Genomic DNA, 17,963 nt, shown 5'->3' with positions numbered 1-17,963 from the left:
TCTCAAGTCAAGGGAAGTGATACAGGTTACTCTCAAATGATATATGATAATGGTATATGTGCAGGCATCAGGAGGTTACTTTTCAGTAGCCTTGCTAATGAGGCTAACATTACTTTTATTGTAAGAAGAGGTATGAAGCCACCTTCCTAGCACTAGTGCTTGCTCGGCTACCCCTGTTGGTCACATGATCCTTATATTGTGCTCAGTGGCAGTGGCTCAAGAGTCTCCTGATGTGAAGATGCTGTATGAACCATGCCTGTTTTTACTTTGCAGAGGAAGAGCTCATCTGTAGCTCTGAGACAGCAGGGGTGGTGGTGGCGCATTGATAAGATGCTTGCCTTTGGTGTGGGAGACCTGGGTTCTATTCCACAGTGAGACATCCACCATTGTGTCCCTGAGCAAGACACTTAACCCCTAGTTGCACCAGAGGCATGTGACCTCTGACGTGTATAGCAATTGTAAGTCGCTTTGGATAAAAGCTTCAGCTAAAATGAATAAATATAAAAAGACTACTGAAGTTGACCTTTCAACTTATCATTTTGACATCAGCTTAATATTAGTGTATGTGCACTGGCTACAAGGTAACAGCTCGTATCTAAAAGCCTCAGTATGCTTCAAATTAAAGGGAAAATTTGGAACATTTAATGAGGATGTCCAAACAGTGCTGATGTTAAATGCAGTCCACTGAAGCAATAAATTCCTCAGCGCATGCTAGCTGAGTTTGCCAAGTAGCTGCATCCAGCGCCGTCATTTGAGATGACAGTGGGTGGCACAGAGAACTACAGGCTACTTGAGCTTGGATTTCTAGCTCTAGATGCTGTCTTCTTATCTTGTTTTGCAAACAAGCTACGTTTGCAACTGCGCGTTAACTGCAGAGCATAATATTGACAAGAATACAGTTTACAATGTTTTTGCTGACTCGGGTATTTAGTCATATTTTTTTGAGCCAGACAATAAATAAGTGGAGAGAGGCAGAGGTAGCCTCAGTCACAGCCGTGCAAGAGGATATGGCTGGCTGGGACCCCCCAGGACCTAAGCCGCTAATACACAGACTGTTGGTGCTTCTGCTGAAATTTTTCTCCGGTACAAACAGAAACTGAATTATTCTGCTGCAATAAATTTGAGCATGGGCAGTTTTTGTTAGATGCTGTCTGCAACACCAATCCTAAGAAAGCCTTTTGCATGAAAATGGACAGAGGTATGCTGAAGACCTTCTTCAGGATTCCGAATTTAAACTTGAAAAGACTACCAAGACCAGCGTGCCCGAGAGGGCAGATGATCATCGAGTGTTTTTTTGTCACTCAACACTTTGTTTTGGCCAGCAAAGTAAAAGCTAACATTATAGACCTGAGTGGTGCTCCTACAGGCTGGGGCAATGCTGGACTAATGTTGTAATAATGTGGGAAAGAAAAAGTGTTTGAACGTTAATTTGTCATTTGAAGTCAACTAAAAAGGAATTATAGAAGTTGGATGCTCTTGTTGATTTTTGTGGAACTTTATACTTCATTGCTAGTTCAGCTTTGTTGTTAGAAGTCCATTATGCCAGTATATTTATGTCATACATATATGTGCAATGAATTCTGGTTTATGTGGGCACTGCTGGCATGGCTCAACGAGGAATAGCAGGGCTGAGTTCAGCGCAGACAAAACGTAGCAAAACGTTTTTTTCAACAGAAACAGTGTTTCCCTGAACACCCTGTTGTGTACGCAAGCGCAATGCATGCCTTTTTAACTCCGTTGTGTTTACAAACTTTTCACAGCTGATTGGGTAACACCTGTGACACGCCCACCAAACAGAAGAAAACATACCACGAAGCTCGTTGTGAAACTTTGCGCAACGTTGCAAGGAAACGTTTAACGTTTTGAGATTGAACTCGCCCCAGGACTCTGCTTTCTTGGGCAAGCCAGTAGCACAGACTTAGGAATGTATTGCTTCAATTGGCTACATTTACCAACAACACTGACTGGATATCCACATAAAAGGTGTCACATTTTCCCTTTAAGTTGGATTGCATAAAAGCTGTGGTTGGTCCTGCAGCCAAGCAGGATCACAGCCCTGCTGTGAGGCTACAGTGTACAGGTGACGCATGTGTTCATGGCTTGGGGCACAGGACATTTTAAGCAAACTATGTCATGCCCATAGTCGGACAACAAGTACTGAAATAGCTAATGAAAGGTGTCAGTTCTCACTGCTCATACAGCTCATCACATACTTGAAGAACAAACAACTAAAACTGCAAAACCAGATTTTGCACTGAGGTGCTCACACTATCTAAGTGGTAAATTTAAATCAATCAGAGTAAAATTGTTGACCCAGGCATTTTAAATCCATTAACTGAACTGCATCTGAAAGAAAACAAAACAACCATGTACCCTTAGAGTGTATGTTAATGCTTCCACCATGTTGTTGCTACATAAGCTATCCAAAGCACGGGGTCTCCTTTCATAAGCATGGTTGATTCACTGTGATCCCACAGTATTTTACCATGACTCCTGATCAGTACTTACACATAAATGTAGTATGCTTAATTAATACTTAAGTATCATAATTTTACTTATGTACTTCTATTTACTAGTTATTAAAATTACAACAATTAGCTATAATACAGTACAACAGAAGAAAAGATACAAAGGAAAGGCTAATTAAGGAAGAAAGGAGAGGGGAAATCTCTAGCTAACTCATAATCCCATGTTACTAGCTAGAGAAATTCTACTTTAAAATCAAGCACTTATGTCATTCTGTGCAATAAAGCCGCCTGAATTGGCATTCTAAAGACTCACCCTTTTTTTGGTGTACAGCCAAAGAAATATTTCTTTTTCATCAAAATTAGAAGCTTATGAACCCATTTCAAATGTACACTTATGTTTACTTGCGTTAAATCAATAATAGACATTGTTTTCTTAGAACATTTAACAGTACTTAAAACAAGAAATTAGCATTTTTTTGGAGGAAAAGTAGGTGCATTTGGTCATTAGCTCTTGTGCAGTATGTTCTTGGCATAAAAGTCCCTACAGGTTTCACAGCAGCGCTGGTACCACCTCATGTCCTGACAGAGGTTCTTCTCTCGGATCACGCGACAGTACACCGTCCACTGGTCCCCCATGCATTTGTAGGTCAGAGCAGCTGGGGTATGGGGGCGTGGGGGGTGGGGGGTGGGGGGTAGGAAAGAGGCAGCAAGTTAATATTCACAGGTGACATGCTGCATCACAATTAAACTAAATGACAAAATGTATTGTTTGTAATTGTCTTCTAAAAAGTTTTGAGAACACACTATTTATTCCCAATTATACCATTTACACATTACAAATTTCTATCCATGCTTGTTAAAAGTTTGTTTTAGCCAGTATTCTATCTCTTATCTGTAGTTATGCAAATACCCTGCTAATCTTGATTTGTTTGTGTTTAGCATTATTAAAGCATGAGCTGTACCATTTTTCATTTAGTCTATAGCAACATCACCTTTACTGTCTGTACCCCTGTGTGTATATTGTGTAGGCTGCCTCCCTCCTCTCTCTCTCCTTCCATCCCCCTCTTTCTCTCTGTTCCTCTCTCTCTCTCTCTCTCTCTCTCTCTCTCCTTCACCCCAACTGGTCGAGGCAGATGGCCGCCCACCCTGAGCCATGGTTCTGCTCGAGGTTTCTGCCTCTTAAAAGGAAGTTTTTCCTTGCCTCTGTCGCCTAGTGCTGCTCTTGGTGGTAATTGTTGGGCTTCTGTAATTAACATCAAGGTAATGGTATAGTTCTGGGTTTGTTTGTTGTTTTTTTCTTGTGTATCATGGTGACATGGTGAGTCTGCCTTCCAAGTGACTCTATTCTGTCTTCCCCACAACTGGTGGCAACGGTCTGCTTCAGTATGCTACAGTACATGTTGGCATTCATGGTTGCCTCAATGAACTGTAGCTCTCCAGTGCCGGCAGCACTCATGCAGTCCCAGACCAGAGCTTGCTCCGAGCTCCTCAGGTGATTTCAGACAGGGAGACAAGCGCTCTGCAAGTAAACAGCAGGCGCTCTATGGATAGTAACCATGGCAACGGCTTCTGTGTGTTACACAGCTGTAGCCTATTTAACTTAAGTTGAAATTAAAGGCTAACGTTACATAACTTTACCTGATAGGCCTTCATCTAGTTGGATGCTCTGGATGCATGGATGCTCTGCCATGTGAATTCCCTCCTGTTGTGTCCTATTTAGTAAACTGGAAACTCTCAAACAGCAAGGATCAGTCTCTCTTCCAATGCTTTGTGCTCCGCGTCAGGTACAAAAAGTTCAGGACAATTCAACTTCGGCAGCGTTGGGTGACCACTTCACCTCACTCTAGCTACTGAACATAGACTGTTTCTGCTGCTCCCTGATAAAAGAAAACTGTTTCTGCTGCTCCCTGAAAACAGATTTATATCTGTTAACCTGTTGCTCAGAAGGAGCCTGTTATGATGTTTTGACTGTGGCTCTGCACTCTTAACTTGTTTTAAGAAGCTAGATAAAAGGTAATGCCCTGGCAGTGGCAAATAGCTTTGGTTTTATATTTGATTGATTACAATAATGTTTAAGTTGAGATTTACAAGAAATATTGTAAGTGTCTACTTTGACCAGCAGTTTGCAGCAGATGGTCAACCTCAGGAGGAAGAAAGTTTTGGTGAACTGTCCAGCCATCTCCGTCCATTCCACAGAGCCACACAGCCACCTGACCTGAAGACATTCATCCATCCATCCATCGTTAACCGCTTATCCTGCGTACCGGGTCGCAGGGCTGAAGACATTCAGCCACACCTGCCGACTCGACGCGAATCAACTTTGCCCAGCTGATGCGACACCGGCAAAAGCAGTGATCAGTAATCAGGTCGCTCTAGCACAGAGCTGGTCGGCCCCGCCTCACTCTCATGTCAAAGGTGAAAGCGAGTGTTTACAGCTAGGATGAAGAGGGACTATCCGTCTGGGAACGGGAAAAGAAAAAGCTCAATGAGCGTGAACTGCGTGAACGTCAGGCAAAGATAACAGATAACAGTAATGTGCAGCTGCAGTGAATCTCTCTTTCTGTCTGTCTTGCTAACCAGCTGAGCAGCGCAGCTCTTGTCTGTCTGTGTCTTGGTTGCTTGTCAGACTGTGACTGAATAATGTTAGAGTGAAACAACTATAACATTTGATAAACCTGATGCAGCTGATAACATTAATACAGAGAAATTATCTATAATTTACAGGGGCTGTGCGGAAGTTTGTCAGTAAAGTTGATGCTGAATCATTAGCCAGCACAAGCACAGACTCCAGCCAGTCAGTTAGTACAAGCACACTTGATCCACATTCAGCCTTAGCCAGTACGAGCACAGCCAGAGGTGCACAGCCAGCATCAGATACAAGCAGCTCAGACCCTAATGGAACAGTTGCTGCTCCACCAAATGACCCAGCAGATTGGCCCCCAGACTTTATGAGGACCGAGTTCGTGCGCAGGTCTGTTTAAACCGGCACTGGAGTTTTCTAGAAGAGGCTTCTATTCAGACTTCTTACAGAGGGATTGTAGTGAGAGCAGTGTGGCATCAGGTGTGACTGTGCAGCAGACCGGGCTCTGTATTTGCACTTTGAGTTGTTGCCATTTTGTGAAAGAATGTTAATGTAGCCGATAGAGTTTTGCTATATAAGCATATAAAAACTGAAGCTACCCTTGCTCTGTATGGGATTGTGAGGTGCACTTTATCAGAGGTGCTGAAGTTTCTGAGATTTCTGCCTGGGCACAAGTGTTTTCAGTAAGTTTTGGTTTCCACCTCCTTGTCTCATTCTTACATACCCAAAGTCCCATCTGGGGACCTGTGTCTGTCAGATGGTCTGAAGGGGATACTACCACAACATTAGAGCAATAACGCAGACTAATCCCCCCACAGTGTAGGAGAAATCCACTTGCGATTCAGTTTTCCTTATTGTGATTCGCTACAACTGTATTCAAACCCGTCTTGAGTGAATTTAGAAAGGAGGTCGCTTTTTGTAAGATGAATAGATTTTAATGTGTAGTACTTTTAACTTTTGATTACTTAAGTATTTTTTAAAACTTTTTTTAAACCTGTTTTTAATGTCCCGCCCCATTCAGGCAGTGATTGGTTGGTTGAAGAAAAGTGACATTGTTGGGCACATCGACTTTATGAACTTTTAACAAAAGCCAAGGCAAATTTATTTATGTGCATTTCATACACATGTGCTATTCAATGTGCTTTACTAAAAAATTTGCCAAGATGGCACTGCGTAAAATGGCAGCCTCTGGATTACGCTCCGTAGTGCTTTTTGTGTTTTTGTTTATTAACTCTGTTTTCTGCCGTCTCTCTCTGGTAACTTTTAACGGAGAAGAGCTCTTAAACATCAGACTTTTAACTGCTAACACTATTGCACCGCTCCAGATTGAACCTGGAACTTAGTTGGAGGAGTGGCAGCTGTGTTTCGGGTTCCTCCGGAGACGCTGAAGGAGAAGGCGTGCAGGCGCGCTGGTTAAACTGAGACAGTGGGGTTTTCGCACCCTTCTATCCACCTGGCGAATGTCCGCTCTCTGGCCATCAAAATGGACGAACTGCTTCTCCTCAACAGTACTAACTCGGACTTCTGCAGATCTGCCGCCCTCTGTTTTAAAGGTCCTGGCTCACTGAGCACATCCCGGACAGCGCACTTCACCTACCGGGATTTAACCTCTTCTGGGTGGACCGCGTAACGGTGCTCACAGAAAAAGCCCTCACTTTGAAACATTATTTATAAACTGTAAACTGTTTTATTCACCGCGGGATTTTTCCTCGTTTGTTGTGGTCACTGTTTACATTTCACCTCAGGCCTGTGTTAGTGAGGCGTTACTACACCTGGCCGACTAGGAAGCTAACATGGAGAAAAAACATCCAGACTCCCTGCTCATTGTTCTCGGGGACTTCAACAGAGCAAACCTCATCCACGAACTCCCAAAGTACAGACAGCACATTAAGTGTCCCACCAGGGACACTAACACACTGGACCGCTGCTACACAACATTAAAGGACGCCTATAGCTCTGTTCCCCGTGCAGCCTTAGGACTGTCTGGTTCATCTTCTCCTGACATACAGGCAAAAACTGAAATCTGCTAAACCTGTTGTAAAGACTGTGAAAAGATGGACCAACGAGTCAAAGCTGGAGTTACAGGCCTGCTTTCACTGCACTGACTGGAGTGTTTTTGAGGCTGCAGCCACTGACCTGGACGAACTAACTGACACTGTGACATCTTACATCAGTTTTTGTGAGGACATGTGTGTGCCGACTAAAACCTTCCCCACATACAACAACCAAAAACCCTGGTTCACAGCGAAACTAAGGCAGCTTCGTCAGACCAAGCAGGAGGCCTTCAGAAGTGAGGACAGAGTCTTGTAAAACCAGGCCAGGAACACTCTGACTAAAGAGGTCAAAGCAGCAAAGAGGAGCTACGCTGAAAAACTAGAAAAGAGCTTCACAGCCAACAACCGAACAAACCCTGTTTGTGGACTTCAGCTCGGCGTTCAATACCATCATCCTGGACATCCTCAGCACCAAACTCACCCAGCTCACTGTGCCAGCCTCCACCTGTCAGTGGATCACAGACTTCCTGACTGACAGGAGTCAGCAGGTGAGGCTGGGGAACATCACATCCAGCACCCGGACTATTAGCACTGGCGCCCCCCAGGGGTGTGTGCTCTCCCCACTGCTCTTCTCCCTCTACACCAACGCCTGCACCTCAAGAGACCCATCTGTCAAACTCCTGAAGTTCGCTGACGACACAACGGTCATCGGCCTCATCCGGGACGGTGATGAGTCGGCCTACAGACGGGAGGTTGATCAGCTGGATCTCTGGTGCAGTCAGAACAACCTGGAGCTTAACAGTCGCAAAACTGTGGAGATGATCGTGGACTTCAGGAGGAGGCCCCCACTCTGGCTCACATCACCATACTCAACAGCCCTGTGTCTGCTGTGGAATCCTTCAGGTTTCTGGGATCCACTTAGGGCTGGATACCGGTTCCTGAACGATACTTTTTTTAATACCAATTTTATTCTCAACAAACGGAGAACCATTGTTGTTTGTATAAAGTAACTTAATTATCACATTATTATCATTAATATTGTTTATTTTAATAATTGTTCCTTTGAAAAATGCTACTGCTTGTCAAAACCAAGACATATTTTCAATGTAACAAAGGCCTATATTGTATTTTTGTTGTTTTTATTCCTCTTTCTTTAGTTTTTATAATGTCATTTTATTGTTTATTAATTATATATTTTTTATTGTTTATATGTGAATTTGTGCTCTGGCAGCATTGCAACCTAAACATTCATGGCAATCTCATCCATCTCATGGAAACAAGTCTCTGCCACTACATATCAAAGTTTCCTCTAGAGGAAGAGGTGGCCTGGCAAAAATTATCACAATAGAAAGTAAACTCAGCCGTGCGTGTCTTTAATCCACTGCAGCAAAGTCGCAGACATCAGCCCAAGGATCAGTACGTGATGTCACCAACACACGGATGCGCTTCCGCCGGCTGCACATACAGGTCCGTGTGTGGTGGTGGTGACACTTACTGATCCTTCAGAAATACTTGGGAAAATGTAGCGTGTGTGGAAGCTACCGCGCTACTCGGTCAATTAAAGAGCTTTGTTTAGAGTAAGTATAATGCAGAAATTCACCTCTTGGTTACTGTGGGGTGGGTTTATATAATAAAGATTCATTATATAACCCCCCCTGGGCCCACAACCAAATTCAAACCATGTAAAAACCACAGAAATATGTTGTCAATATATAATCACCACTACTCCGGCTAAATCCTTCCATTTTCACAATCTTTCCTGAGTATACAACCAGACCAGCCATATAAAGGCTTATGTATTTAATTACTATCATTATCTCTAATGTGCTCATTCATACAGTAGCCTAACGTCCCTATCCATGAGTAAAATATTACTCAGATTTGCAGTTTGTAAATATATTGTAAGTAAGTAATAAGCTTGATACACTATATGAATAAACACACTCATTAAAATTCAACCAATTTAATAATAATCTGGATCAAGCCACCAAGAATTCCAGCACAGAGAGAGGAACAGAGAAATAAACACATATAAACGCAGAAGTTTGGCAGGTCTGGACGCAGAATGGGCCACATCAGGTCCGCATTCTGCAGACAGAGAAACACACATGAGCACATCGCTCTCAAACACTGCAGGTTGTTCACCAGTCACGAGCTGTGAAACAACAGCACGGCTCTGTTGGTAAATAAAAAGGAAAAGTTATGTTGCGTTCTCTGGCGGACTTGGATCAGCTGTTAGCTGTTTACAGAGCTAACACTAACCTTGCTACGTGGCTGTGTTTTAATGTTTTAATGACCGGGTCTGTTTGTTTTGGAGAGGAGACAACCTCGGAGGTAATTCGGCTCCAGGTAGAACCTTGTCAGGGCTCTGAAGTGGACCCAGAACAACTCTCATCAGCTGTTAGCTGTAAGCAATAGCAGGACTACAGTTACGGTGCGGCTGTGTTAAAACAACATCACTGTGCTGTAACAACGTTATGCTTTATAAAATGTTACATAATTAACTAAATAGCTATATAATGTCAGTCCAGTGACTGTTACCTGACAGCAGACCTGCCTCTCATTCTCCGGCGCTGGCAGTCACTCAGCCTGCTGAGTGAATGAAAGACTCATGTGGAGCGGTGAACGAGTAGTTCATTCCTGCTCTACAGTAGCTGCCACGTGACAAATAAACGACTCAGACCTAGAGACCCACAGTTGAGAGTCGTGAACTAATCAGTGGTTTCCTGTGCTGCCTGCTTACCACAGCCCTGTAGCCGAGCTGTCACGTGACAAATGAACGACTCAAATAGACAGTTGAGAGCATGGTTGAGAGTCGTGAACTAATCAATACTGTTTCCTGTGCTGACGGAGCCCATGCAGCTGCCGTGTGACGAGTGAACATAAGAGTAAAAATGAACGAATCACTCACTGAGACAACACGTTCCTTAGGTCTTATGAACGAAACGTTCTTTGAACGACACAACACTAGTGGGCATGTTGAAGCAGGCTTGGTGGCAGTAGGGCGCTGAGACGATGACGGCACAAGCTCTGTCTTGTTGCAGCAAAGACGGAGCAACTTTCTGCTCTTAAGTTCCATGCACTTTTGATTTTCTCCACGTCTTTTACATCCACGAGCGTTAACAAGAACCTTTAGGTATCGAACTTTGGTACCGAAAGACAAGGCATTTTTTGATACAAGGCAATTCGGTCGGTACCCAAAAAGTATTGAACTCGATAACCGGCCCTAGATCCACTATATCCCAGGACCTGAAGTGGGAGCCCAACACTGACACCATTAGGGCAGTACATATCGATTATTTTTTAAGTCGATTAATCTAACAATTACTTTTTCGATTAGTCGATTAATCTAACGACTAATTTTATTTATTCTAAACAAAGAAAAGTCGCCTATTACTCGATTAACATACCAATTTATCCAAAATAAATGTCTAATACATGTCTAATCAATAAATCTATATTTTATTCAATCATCCTGATGAAGCACATTAGAATAATGACAATAGCAGCAAATCTTAAAATGAATCAAATTTCCACGTCACTGATGTGTTGTGATAATAACAATAACAGACATTAATTAGGCTACTTTACTTAAAACTTTAGATGTTTCTGACATGGATTCATTTCAATATTGAGTAATGCAGTATGATAATAAAATGTATTTCTGCATCAGTGAACACCTGAAAGGACTCACAGACTGTACAGACAGTCACAGATTGTCTGTAATCAGATTCAGCTGTTTTCTCGCTCATACGTGGCCGTTAAATAAACAGAAAATCTGAAACAGCCAGTCGTTACATGACTCGCGTTGTAACGTTACGTTACCATGACCGCAGTGGGGCAGAAATTACTTTTAACATGAAGGCAATAAACATTTTAACGGACTACGTGTCCTCGTGCTGATAATGTGTCATGCTTGTGTGGCGACAGAAAGTAAACACGATTTGCAGTGCTGCCGTCTAGACAAAGTGCTGCGGGATAACGTTACTTTCGTTTCACGTGTTTGTGAAAGTTGTGCTGCAGTGAAGCTGTTTCCAGTTCACAGAGCTCACGGAGCAGCACGTTGTTGAGTGTCTGTCTGAAATACTCCAAACTTTAGACGGTCGAAGGTGCGGCCTTGTAGCTGGAGCTTGTCCGGGATAATCCCACAGCGACCCGGGCCTAGACACCATCGTCAAAAAAAAGGCCCAGCAGAGGATGCACTTCCTGTGCCAGCTCAGGAAGCTTAATCTGCCTAGGGAGCTGCTGATCCACTTCTACACAGCCATCATCCAGTCTGTCTTCTGCACATCACTGTCTGGTTTGGATCTGCCACCAAAAGGACAGGAGCAGACTACAACGGACAGTCAGGACTGCAGAAAAGATCATCGGTGCCAAACTGCCCTCCATTCAGGACTTATACATTTCTGGAGTCAGAAAACGGCCAGGAAATATCACTGCATCTCACCCCGGACACAACCTGTTCCAGCTCCTCCCCTCTGGTAGGCACTACAGAGCACTGTACGCCAAAACCAACAGACTCAGGAACAGTTTCTTCCCACAAGCCATCACTCTGATGAACAGCTGACTCTGACTCACAGTTTCAGGAACAATTCCTGTGCAATAATTCCTGTTTACTGGCTACCATTTAAACAATATTTATTCATCATTCTCCATTTCAAAGCTCTTCATACTGTTCACATATGTCATATTGTAAATACTATATACCAAATCCACCTACCTCAAGTACACAACACCGATCATAATACTTATTTATTCCAGCATTCTTTGCAGTCATCACACTATGTACATGTATGCTTGTATGTGTATATGGCAAGTAAAGCTGATTCTGATTCTGAAAATAAAGCTTATATGTGCTCCGGCTTCCTTAGGTGTGGATGTGAGTGTGAGTGGTTGTTTGTCTATGTGTGGCCCTGCGATGGACTGGCAACCTGTCCAGGGTGTACCCCGCCTTTCGCCCGATGTCAGCTGGGATTGGCTCCAGCCCCCTGCGACCCTGTACGCAGGATAAGTGGTTGACGATGGATGGATGGATGGACAGCTAACCAAACACAAACCTTCTTCTCTTCTTCTTCTATCTTAGGGGCAGCTGTGGCTCAGGAGGTAGAGCGAGTTGCCCGTTAATCGGAAGGTTCAATCCCCGGCTCTCCCAGGCTGCATGTCGAAGTGTCCTTGGGCAAGATACTGAACCCAGAATTGCCACCAGTGTATGAATGTGTGTGAGTGTTAGTTTCTGTTTGAGCACTTAGGCTCAGTGAATGGTGACTGCAGATGTAGTGTAAAAGCGCTTTGAGTGGTCGAAAAAACCTGCCGACGTATCTCTCTCTTGTTTTTGTAAAACGAGTGCCCAAGTGGCCACAGAGCAACCCACCCACCAGGATGTCTGCCGGGGCTGACAGCCAGTCAGACATTGTTTTCAAAGATTAGCGGTGTGGAGCAGGGGCGATTACAGTAGGTTTCTGTCTTTATTCGCACAGCGTGCTTGGACTTTTGGGGCATTTGCAAGTGAAATGGTCGCGCTGTAGAGTCCTGCTAATGATCACCTTACACACGAATGTGACCACGTGAAATTTTTACTCGCACACATTGTCGCATATGCGACCAAAATGATCGCAGTCTGGAGCCCTGTGAACTGGAGTGTAATGTGTATTTATAAACAAAAACAACATATAATTCCGTGTAAAATAATGAAAATAATCACTTAAAGTAAATGAGAGAAATATTAAGAGTAAGAGTATAAGTAAATATTATTAGTAAGAGTGATCTTAAGTGTGCGTAGATTCTCCCTAATAAGACAACTTAGCAGAATCTTTGTGAAAACTGCGCAAGTGGATTTTAAAAAGAAATTTGTTTATATAAACGTATGGTGAATGAGGCCCAATGATTACACAATGGACTATGTAAGTAAAGTGTGCTGTTTCACAGAAATTTGAAATGAGTGCACTGACTTAGTGAGTGAGGTACCATTCCAGTCAGCTGGGAGAAGAGGAAACTCTCAAAGAGCTGAAGGTCTGCCTTAAAGATTTTGTTTCTTCCATCCAAGTAGTGTTAACCATGGCATGAACTTTACCCTCAATTCTGCTGAAGGAGGTGCACAGTAGAGAGCTGCATTGGGATTGGGATCCCGCGGGACCCAACACAAATCGCACGGGAGCAGGAGGTTTTAACTATGCTGCGGGCCGGAGCGGGTAACGCTGATAAGATGGAGACAACAAAAAAAAAGATTAAAGTGAGTCTATGCAGCTGCTCCCAAGAATGTACTGCACGGGCCTGACTCCAACCGGTGACCTCGGGTACGAGAGGTGGATCCGCTGACGAGGAGGCTAAAGCCCGTGGCCACTGGCGTCGGTCACCAATGCGTGTCTTAAGGTGTCGGGAGTGAGGTTTACTCAGTGCACAGCCTCGCTGGCTTCAATCACACGGCCTTAAACAATACAAGACCAAAGCAAGGCAAGTCTGAAATTTGTAAAACTTCTCAGTTCTTACTGACAAAAATGAATGCAATGATTTATGTCGGTTTTTCTGAATGTTTAGCATAGCCCAAACATTTGTGTCCCTTTTTTACTCTGCATGTCACAATGTTTGCGGGTGTGGGCGGTAGTGGATACACATGTTGCGGGAATGGGCGGTAATGGTCGGGATCAACAAAACAGTCCTGCGCAGGTCTCTAGTGCACAGCACACTATGTGATTCATTTGTTAACGACTCAGCTTCAGACTGGGACCAATGGCTTTCCTACCTGTTTTTAGCGTGCAGAGAAGTCCCACTATTCACTTTTCCTGCTGCTGTATGTACATTCAGTGAGGGGTCAAATGGATATCTTGGAAGAGGTGGCTAGGAAGTTTTAATAAAACATGAGTCTGCATTCACCAGCTCATCAGGAACACCATCTGCTGAGTAACAGCCAGAAATATTCCTGAATTGACCCTTCACTAAGCCACGTCCCGAATACGCAGCTGGCCAATCACAGTGCAGTATAGGACTCAATCTAACTGAGGTCCAACACTTTCATGGCTTCACTCCATTGACTCGTTTGCAAAAGGAGTCGTTTTCTAGCCTTTTTTTTGCTGTATTTCTCCAAGACATGGTCAAACGCTATTCCTGGGGCAATTAGTATCGCTACCCAGAGAGGTTGAAAGAAATTCCCTTTCCATTACCTAAAACAAATCCAGAAAATTGAAGGCTGTGGATTGTTTCTAATGTAATGTTAGTAAGCTAATGCTTGCTAAATTACTACTGAAGGTAGCGTTATGCAACCCTACTGCTGTTTGCTTTTTTAAGAGAGACCTACCCAGCTGTCCAGGAACAGTGTTAATCCTTAATATGGTTGTCCTTTGTCTCAATCATTAGGTGATGCGGTGGTTCACTCTTACTTGTGATTGGTAGGCTTTAGCTTCTGTCTTTATTTGTTTCACATCAGTTTGACAGTCTAAATACAATCTTCAAATGTATAATGCAAACCTTTATGTCTCCTTTCTGAGATTGCTTTTTTCAGTTTTCCCAAAAGTAGACAAGATTTCTCCAGGGAGTGCAATTATAGACAGTGGGAGCGTTGTGACAAATCTGACAGGTCCGACAGTTTGTTGGACATAGCAAAAGTAATTAAGGGGGGGCGTGGCTTAGCAAAAGGGTCAATTAAAGAAAGAGGAAATGCTCACTACAGGAGTAATCAAGCCTTCTTGCAGTGAGTGGTGTGGGCCTGAAGTGATGGTTCCAAAAGTATAAAATAAAACGTTATCTGTATTGCACTTTTTAAACCATGGTTACATGGTTCTGCTTTAAAGAACAAAATAAAACAGTACACACTGACATAGTAAAAACAACAAATATAAAATAAAACGTGATTAAACAAGTGTGTGTAATAAAAAACAGGTACACGGTGTCTTTAACATTTCAATCTGACTAGAACAGAGTTGTAAGGAGTGTCTCACCTAGCCTGGGGGAGGTGATGGTGTTTACGTTGATTCTCTCGTTGCAGGCACCATGGTGACAGGGTCGGTAGGTTGGTGGTCTCAGCGTCACTGGGCAGTCGATACCGTGGCGACCAGTCACTTTGTGCATACACTGGACCACTCGCGACTGCAAGCCCTTCCCGCAGGATGACGAGCACTGAAACAATTACAGGTGTTTTCATTGCTCATACTGTGACTCTCTAGAACTTGGAAGTTGTAGTAAACAAAGGTGCTTTTTATGTCAGTACAGTTGCAGGAAAAAGTATGTGAACCCTATGGAATTACCTGGAATTCTGCATAAAGTGGTCATAAAATGTGATCTGATCATCATCTAAGTCACAACACAAGCACAGTCTGCTTAAACTAATACCATAGAAATCAAGAGCATTATTAAACGGAATGTGGCAAAAGTAATTGGAGGAAGAGAGGAAAGGAAGTGGTTTTACATAGTTCAGAGGATAGTTGGAGAAATGAGATATGCAGGATGGAACAGGAGAGATGAAACAATCATATGAATCATATGACTACTGTGGGCAAGAAGAAACAGTAGAGCATGTTGTAAGAAGCAAGAGGAAGAAAGAAGGTAGATGGTTCAAAACCTCAGAAGAATAAAAGTACACTTTGATTTAATAGATATTCAGCAAAATAACAAATCTTTCAGTATCTCAGACTAAACAATATGTTTGACAGGATATGAGTTTATTTCATTTAATTATTTATTTATGTAAATAATATATGGACTTGGATTTGATCCACACTCCATACCAGTTGGTGGCTGTACCACCAATTTGTTGTTTGCCAGCTATTAATATTCAAGAAGAAGAAGAAGTACCAGAAGAAGAAGACACTTCCAGACTAAGAAATTATCTAGCAAGCTTTTGAACGTATAAATGCTCTTTTAGCTTTTTCCAAAGTCTGGCATTAAAGGTGATTTAAGTTGGATTTAAGTTGCCATGGTCAGTGTGATTACGTAGGTATGTGCGTACATGCTCCGGTCGTTTACAATAACCAGAGGTAAGTTGCTGATGAGCCGCGCCCCGTCAATCAAAGTTTATAAAATATATTAATTGTAACTTGAATGTGACCATATATGAAAGATTTAATTGGACTTTAATATCTATAACTCACAGAAGACAAACCACAAATGTGTACTATGATTCACAAATATTTCACTCTTCACAAATGTGTATTTGTACACATTTGAATATTCATATGATTTTACACTAAAATCTAAAATCATATCCATAAAAATACAAATACCCTTTTACACATTTGAGGAATTCTGTCCAATGTGTACCACAGAGATTGGTAAAAAAAATATAAACAAATATCTCACAACCCAAAACATGTATTTTTACATTTGTGTTATGTAAAATCATATCTACAAAAACAGTGTGATTTGCAAATAATAATAATAATAATAATAATAATCTTTATTTGTAGAGCACTTTTCAAAAACAAGTTACAAAGTGTAAAGACAATAATACCCAAGAGACAATAATACAAAAACAATACAAGATAAAAGCATGAAAACATTGAAAAGACTAAAATACACGTTTAAGATAAATATAAAATAAGTAAAATACAATAAAATAAAAGGGATAAAATAAAGTCAAATAATATCGGGAAAGGCTCTCCTATAAAAGTATGTTTTATTAAGGGACTTAAAAGAGTTCACTGACTCAGCTGACCTGATTTCCTCAGGCAGGCTGTTCCAGAGCCTCGGGGCCCTGACAGCAAACGCTCTGTCCCCTTTAGCTTTCAGTCGAGACTCTGGAACAGACAAAAGACCTCTGCCTGAGGATCTCAAGGTACGTGCTGGTGTGTATGGGACTAAAAGTTCAGAAATATAACAAGGCGAGAGGCCATGAAGAGCTTTAAAAGTAATCGATAGAATTTTAAAGTCAATTTTAAAACATACTGGGAGCCAGTGTAATGAAGCTAAAATAGGAGTAATGTGGTCATATTTCTTTGTTCTGGTTAAAAGCCTGGCAGCTGAGTTCTGGACAGTCTGGAGTCGATCAATAGATTTTTGGGTTAAACAGGTGAAAAGGCTGTTGCAATAATCCAGGTGTGATGAGATGAAGGCGTGTAAAATGGTCTCGGTGTCCTTAAAAGTTAACATAGATCGAATTTTTGCTATATTTCTAAGTTGATAAAAACATGATTGAACAATTTTTGTGGTGTGCTGCTCGAAATTTAAATTACTATCAAACCAAACACCAAGGTTCTTTGCCACAGGCTTAATGTGATTTACTAGGGAACCAGCAGATGGCAGTATTTGATTTGCCATCTGCTGGGACCCAGTGACCAGGATTTCTGTTTTGTCTGAGTTCAGTTGGAGGAAATTATTTGACATCCATTTTTTAACTTCACAAAGGCAGTTGTTAAGTGAACTCAGCATTCCAGGGTCTGTGGATCTGACGGGCAAGTATATTTGTGTGTCATCAGCATAAATATGAAAAGAAATGCCATGTTTATGGATAATATGTCCAAGGGATACAAGGAAAACAAAATGGGTCCTAAGACCAACCCCTAAGGCACACCATATTTAACTGGACAGAACGAGGAGACATAGTTGTTTACAGACACGCAAAACTTCCTATTTGACAGGTAGGATGAAAACCATTCTAGGGCAGTACCAGAGATCCCCACCCAGTGCCTCAGTCTGTCTAACATGATGTTGTGAACAATGGTGTCAAAAGCAGCGCTAAGGTCCAGGAGTACCAGGACTGAGCACATGCCTTCATCAGCAGACATTAAAAGGTCATTGGTGACTTTAAGCAGGGCAGTCTCAGTGCTGTGTTACTTCCTGAAACCAGATTGAAACTTTTCAAATATTTTGTTATTTTCCAGTACAGTGAGCAGCTGTTTGGACACAATTCTTTCTAGAATCTTTGCAATAAAAGGCAGTTTTGAAATTGGTCTAAAATTATGTAGGAGGGAGGGATCTAAACCAGGTTTCTTT

The 17,963-nt window shown here is 42.3% G+C and overlaps 1 protein-coding gene across 1 annotated transcript in view; it reads right to left on the bottom strand.

Annotated features, from left to right (window-relative positions):
* Window positions 1-415: 415 nt before the first annotated feature.
* The window catches only part of adamts17 (ADAM metallopeptidase with thrombospondin type 1 motif, 17), a 236,219-nt gene continuing 218,671 nt past the window's right edge, over window positions 416-17,963 (bottom strand). Inside the window, exons 18-19 of the mRNA XM_046074026.1 lie at window positions 14,975-15,152; window positions 416-3,124 (exon numbers count right to left, since the gene is read on the bottom strand). Coding sequence (XP_045929982.1) covers window positions 2,973-3,124; window positions 14,975-15,152 — 330 coding nt within the window. The 3' untranslated portion in view covers window positions 416-2,972. The remainder of the gene's footprint in view (window positions 3,125-14,974; window positions 15,153-17,963) is intronic.

Source organism: Micropterus dolomieu, linkage group LG17 (assembly GCF_021292245.1).
Source record: "Micropterus dolomieu isolate WLL.071019.BEF.003 ecotype Adirondacks linkage group LG17, ASM2129224v1, whole genome shotgun sequence".
NCBI classification, from domain to species: Eukaryota; Metazoa; Chordata; class Actinopteri; order Centrarchiformes; family Centrarchidae; genus Micropterus; species Micropterus dolomieu.
Note: the sequence above shows the minus strand (reverse complement) of the source record. Positions and strands in the feature narration are given on the sequence as shown.